The sequence below is a fragment of the Teleopsis dalmanni genome, chromosome 2 (assembly GCF_002237135.1).
Source record: "Teleopsis dalmanni isolate 2A chromosome 2, ASM223713v2, whole genome shotgun sequence".
NCBI lineage: Eukaryota > Metazoa > Arthropoda > Insecta > Diptera > Diopsidae > Teleopsis > Teleopsis dalmanni.
This window is the reverse complement of record NC_051847.1, coordinates 203,104,633-203,111,363: the sequence shown is the minus strand read 5'-3', so window position 1 is coordinate 203,111,363 and position 6,731 is coordinate 203,104,633. Positions and strand designations below refer to the sequence as shown.

General features: G+C 27.3%; 1 protein-coding gene across 5 annotated transcripts in view; it reads left to right on the top strand.

The window, feature by feature from the left end:
• LOC119677632 (EH domain-containing protein 3) overlaps positions 1–6,731 on the top strand; it is a 35,210-nt gene continuing 28,479 nt past the window's right edge. For 2 of the 5 annotated variants that reach the window (XM_038089068.1, XM_038089067.1), the window contains exons 1-2: positions 78–178; positions 878–2,127. In XM_038089068.1, coding sequence (XP_037944996.1) covers positions 135–178; positions 878–2,127 — 1,294 coding nt within the window. In that variant the 5' untranslated portion in view covers positions 78–134. Of the gene's footprint in view, positions 29–77; positions 179–452; positions 804–877; positions 2,128–2,280; positions 2,290–6,731 lie in introns of those variants that run through there. The other 3 variants (XM_038089070.1, XM_038089066.1, XM_038089069.1) reach the window with 3 other exon arrangements.

Genomic DNA, 6,731 nt, shown 5'->3' with positions numbered 1-6,731 from the left:
TTTTGAAAAGCCCACAAATATTAACAAAGTAAGTCAGAAAATTTTAATAATAAAAATACAATAGTATATATCAATAAAAAGTTTCGAACATTTTGTTTAGTAGTCTATAATCCATATATTCTACATAATTCGCAATGGATTATACAGAGATACTTTCTAGCGAAATCACTATGATTGTGTAAGTCTTGAAAATATTAAAAAAGTAAATATTTTGTAATGTTTTTTTCTTTTGAATGCTATTGAATTATTAAAATTGGGTGCCAACATTTTTCATTTCTTTCTATTTAATATATTATTTTAAAATATACTACTTCAGTATGATTTCAGACACATGCATCGAAACTGATTAATCACATATAAAACTAAACTATAAAATAAAAATTCCGTAGATCTTCACCAAAATATTTGGGTAAAATATAATTCACCACGATTTGATAAATGTCTGCGATGCCTTAAGTACATTTAATGTTGGCAATGCTTTCCGCAGGTTAGCTGTCAAATGACGTTGTTTCGCTTATTCGAGAGAAGCTTCCCACTAGTTGAGGGCACGTCGGTGTCAAATAGCGGATTGAGAAAGTGTTAATTATTTATTAATTTTTTTCGAATTATGTATTAAAAATTTATTTTGTAATTAACTATTAAATTCTAATTGCAAAAGTTTCCGTAAATTCGTTTAGCGAATCGTACTAAATTGTTTATTTATTGAGTGAAAAACCGTGACGAAATAAATCCAAAAATAAATTTTTGCTTGCGTGATTCATTTTGGGGCGGCATAAATTCCATAGCAAATATAACACAAAACAGTACAAGTCTAAATATTTATATATATATCCTTCAATATTAAAGTAATTCGTTAAAGTTTAATATAAAATTTTAGTAAGAAACGGATAAGATTTGCTGAAATGTTTAGCTTTCTCAAACGCGAAAATAAGAACCAGGAGGTTGTGGAAAATGTAATTGGCGAATTGAAAAAAATTTACCGAAGCAAACTTTTACCTTTGGAGGAACATTATCACTTCCATGAATTTCATTCGCCAAAACTTGAGGATCCTGATTTCGATGCGAAACCAATGATTTTATTGGTTGGTCAATATTCAACGGGTAAAACCACTTTCATACGTTATTTGTTAGAAAGAGATTTTCCTGGAATACGTATTGGTCCCGAACCAACAACTGACCGTTTTATAGCGGTTATGTATGATGAGAAAGAAGGTGTAATACCCGGTAATGCATTGGTAGTTGATCCTAAGAAACAATTCCGGCCACTCAGCAAGTACGGAAATGCTTTTCTCAACAGGTTTCAATGTTCCTCAGTAAACTCACCAGTGCTACATGCTATTTCAATTGTAGATACTCCTGGTATATTGTCTGGTGAAAAACAACGCATCGATCGTGGTTATGATTTTACGGGTGTACTTGAATGGTTTGCTGAACGTGTCGATCGTATTATATTACTTTTTGATGCACATAAATTAGATATATCAGATGAGTTTCGAAGGTCTATTGAAGCCTTGAAGGGTCACGATGATAAAATAAGAATCATATTAAACAAAGCAGATATGATTGATCACCAGCAACTGATGCGAGTTTATGGTGCACTTATGTGGTCACTTGGTAAAGTATTACAAACACCAGAAGTAGCGCGAGTTTATATTGGTTCTTTCTGGGATCAACCATTGCGTTATGATGCTAATAGGCGACTTTTCGAGGATGAAGAACAAGATCTTTTCCGCGATTTGCAATCACTGCCACGTAATGCAGCTTTACGCAAATTGAACGATTTAATAAAACGGGCGCGATTAGCTAAAGTACATGCATTTATCATATCCGAATTACGAAAAGAAATGCCTAGCGTGTTTGGTAAAGATAGCAAAAAGAAAGATTTAATTAAGAATTTAGGACAAATTTATGATCGCATCCAACGTGAACAGTCAATATCTCCTGGTGATTTTCCTGACATTAAAAAAATGCAAGATGTCTTACAGCATCAAGATTTCACAAAGTTCCATTCTTTGAAACCACACTTTTTGGATGTTGTCGAGAAAATGCTTGCAAATGATATAGCCAGATTAATGGAAATGATACCGCAAGAAGAGATGACGCATATCATTGAACCAATGGTTAAAGGTATATTAAAGTTAATAAATATGCATTTATATAATATTTTCATATATTTCTATTAACACAGATATTTATTTTTCTGCATATAATTTTTTATTTTACTCTTCTCTTTTTATATTCCTTCTGTCCGATATTTTCATGTCATTCGGTGCTGTCCAGAAGTTACAGGTAAACTGAGTCAGCAATTCTTAAAGTTCATTCACTTTCTTTGCTGTTAGCACAATTTTAATTTGTTTTGACAGCATAATTCTGGTTTAATTGCAAACTTGTTTCATATTTGCATATTACAGAATCCAAAAATATAATATATAACACACATTACCAAAAAGTATTTACTCATTAATAATGCACTTGCTCCGTTCTCAACTTTTATTGCACTTTTGGTGTTCATTCTGTTCATATATTAAAGTTTGTCCTATCGTCAAGCAAGTAGACGAACAGATTGATTTTGGTTTACTAATTTCTATATCTGAATGTGGTCATCAATTTACTGTATAGTAGTATAAAATCATGTTGCCATTTAAATATCTTTAATCGGATATAATATCTTGGTTGTTTATTTCAATTATTATGGACTAGAACTTAAATTTAAGGTAGTCCTTTTGTTTCAATAAATATTTAACTTATATCCGTTGACGGTTTGGTTCTTTTATGTATCATATTGTTTTACATTATGTTCTTACTAACACTTAAAAATTTATTGTCTCTACATTTAATAATCATTCTGCATATATGATCCTATTACCATATGACGACCATAAACTAAACTAACTCTCTTATCTAAAGTTGTAAGTCTGTTGCATTTCAAATAATCTATACTTAAAAGATGTGCAACTTATGGATTTTATTGGACATAAGGATCGTGTCAAGACATATATGCAGTTTGTTGAGGTACCATAACGCATATTGTAAGTCACATTGTAACATTGGTCTTTGACGTTTCTCTTAAATTTATAAATTTGCTTATTTAAAACAGATATATGTATATTATTGCTGAGTACATGATCAAGGAAACTTAAATTAACGTTGTACGTTATTTGTAAAAAATGTGTAAAAACTGTTGATATTCTAAGTCAAATGGATTTAAATTTCATATTTAAATTTTTTCAAAATAAAAAAATGCTTAACGCCTCTTTATAAAGTATTAAAGTCATACTTTAAATCTTACTCAATTAAACTCAAATCACTTACTATGTACACCTCTTCTTTAATTCACTCACGTAAGCGGTTAATGCTTAGCCAAATATATACATTGAAAGAAATAAGCAGTAGTCAAATTGCAAGTAAATCCCACAAAAAAAAAAACTAAAAAAAGTGCCAGATAACAGCACTAAGCAAAAGAATACATAAAAAGAAGAAAATAATATGAAGTAATTTTACAAAAAAATTTCTTAAAGAAACGTCTGTATAAACATTATCAATGTTAAAAAAATTATTTTTAAATAACAAACAAAAAAAAAACCTTTTAATACATTTATGTATCTTTTTTTGTCATCTGTATATGGCCTAATACTACTCTATAAGTGATTAAAAATCTTATTAAAATCAAATATAATAAGTAAATTCCTTTCATTGTATTCACTCAAGCACTCAATTTTCTTAACTGCTTTCATACTTAATACAATTGACCTAGTTAACAAATACTTTTGAACAAATCTGCAAAACATACATATATACATACAAACAAAACAAGTTTAGATCAAATGATTTTGCAATTCTAAAAAGTATCTCAAAAACGTAAACGAGTAAAGTATAACACAAAAAAAATATATATAAAATTAGGTATGAATTATATAAAGAAGCACTAGTTTTAAACTTTGACTGGAATTAAATTAAAACTTGTTGTATTAATATACTGATATAGATTAAAACAATGTTTAATCTCAATAATGGATTAATAATGGAAGTTCAGTATTACGATTAAAACATATGATGATAAATGATATTCATAAATATATAATAAATATATACAAGTAATAATGAGTAATTATTTACAAAACCTTTCCTAAAGATTTACTTCCAATTGGTGTTATTATTGAATAATAAACCTTTATCACATTAGACAATATGTGATCTATTGTAAAATATAATAGATTTCAAAGGCAGTAAATGGTGTGGTATCTCATACAGAACCCAAAATATTTTTTAAACATTTTATCACTTTTTATCTCGCTATTTCTACGGATTTTGTTTGGATTTATATTGAATTTGTATTATAAAAACTTAGTTGTAAATTCCTTTAATTAATTTGTAACAAAAACATTGGAATTAAGTATTTTTTAAAAATAATGAGATAAGTGGGTTTGCCTTCCGTAGCCATCACTTACCTTTTAAGAGAGACTCAAAAAGCAGTTTAAGCCAATCTAAGACATATTTCTTCTTAGCAACATAACTTTAAACACCGGTGTTCTGAAGAAAAGTTTAATTTACACATTTTACTTAATTAAGATGTTAAAAATTTAAAAATATTTAAAGTAAAAATATCTAACACGCTCTATGAAGATAAGTGGAATCTACAACATTTTTGATAAGAAATAAAAACTACAATTTTTCCCAAATATTTTTCGCTAAAAGTAATTAAAAAGCCAATTTACAGAAAGATGGTCGCTACTTTAATTTTGATAATTTTGATAATAAATAAACTCTTTGGTTTTTGATTATAAAAATTAGCAATAAAATATAAATTCATATAAATAAGTTTATTGTCTTTCATAATTTCATTATGTAATATATTTTAACAGTTCATTTTTTACTGATAAGCGCTGATAAAGAACTTTGTCTCTAAAGCACTTGGGTAGACGATGCTCATTTTGCTTACTGTATTCGCTAAAGTTTGTTGATATAGCGCTTTAAAAAAAAAAGTAGTACACCTTAGAATAACACACTTTACTTACGCAAAAGTAAATAGAAACAAAAAAAAATATAATAATATCTTAGGTATTTATATATTTCGTTTACTTTATTTATCAGTAGTACATAACTGAGCTTACGCCAACTGATATGAGTTAGAGTCATGCTGTATGACGCGGCATATCTACTATATGTCTGATAAAAGTGATATCGAAAATTTGCAAAATGATGTAATATTATAAAGGATGGTGTTTAAAAATACTATATTAGTTGCTTGAAAAGATATTTATATTTTATAAATATTCGAAATATCCTCAAAGTTAATCACTTTTCGAAAAACTTATTAGAACTCATTTGTATTATGTCAGAAATTATATTTCTCTTATTTAAAGCAGTATTTGCAATATAAGAAAAAATCAAATAAAAGGCTGACAGAACATGTTAGCAAGGAATTTCGAACTTCTATCCATTACTTACCACCTAAAAAGAGCTGACCATCTAGCCATTAATTAAAATTCGACAGCTTCAAGTAAAAACCCCACTTTTCTTTGTAGTAATCTGATAAAGCTTACTTAAAACACCTTACATTCACTCCAATAAAATTTAACGCATTGATTTAAGTGAGGTCCGTGATATAAGGTTTACTTATTTTATTTAATATTATACAATGTATAGTTAAAATAAATAATTGTAATATTATGTAATTAGTGATAATATTTTAAAACTCATTGTTACCCTCATTGTAAGAGAAGATACAATAAATAAATGTATAAGTATTTAAAAAAAAAAAGAAATTATTTAGTAGTTCAAGATCAGTTTTTTAAATCATTCTAATTGGATTCCATCTAATGCTACTTACTTGTAGTTATCAGGTTTAATAACATTGAAGATAAGATTAAAAAAGCATAAAGTGCAATTCAAAATATCATAACAATAAATCCTACTGGATTTAGAGCTTTATTAAGTTTATATTAATTCAGTATATTAATTGAGACTTAATATAACTCCTTGGTCCTTTGAAGTTTCGCTCTTCGCTAGAACGATGAAACCTAAGAATTGAAATTCAATTCTTCTGCTTCAAACATTTTTATTGAATGGATTTATTTTTATTTTATATTAACTAATATTATTTTATTATAAACTATTATGTTATAATATTATACTTGTTCTTCTCATAATTTCCGGTTAAAAACTCCTGCATTCTTTTTAATTGTTAATAACTCTTTACAAATATATATAATTTGTTAACAGAACTTAAAAATTTGTTCCAATGGTTTCAAACGACATATATTCTATAAGTCAAAGTGAATCACTCTAACATAATCAAAATTAACAAATTGCTTCACACTTCAAAGCGTACCCCAAAATCCATCCAAATGCATGTGGAAAAGCACTAGGCATGACAAGTCAGTTCCCCCAAATATGTGTGTAAACTATAATAAATTTAATGAAATACTAAATCCAAGCTAACGTGTCTAAAAAATATTTGATAAATATAAATAATTGCGATAAAAAATAATTTAAGCGCTATAAATGTTCCAATTTATAATAGAAATAAATTATTGTTTATAGTTTTGTAGTATAAAATGTTAAAGAAAAATTTGAAATTCAAATAAAACTTTATCGTAAATTAGTACTTTTCAATATCTATTAGCTTTTATTTATATTTGCATTATATAAAAACAAATTACTTCAAAATATCTCCTTAGGTCCCATTGCTAGAAAGGTTATCGTTATGTCATCGAAGCAGTTACTTTAAT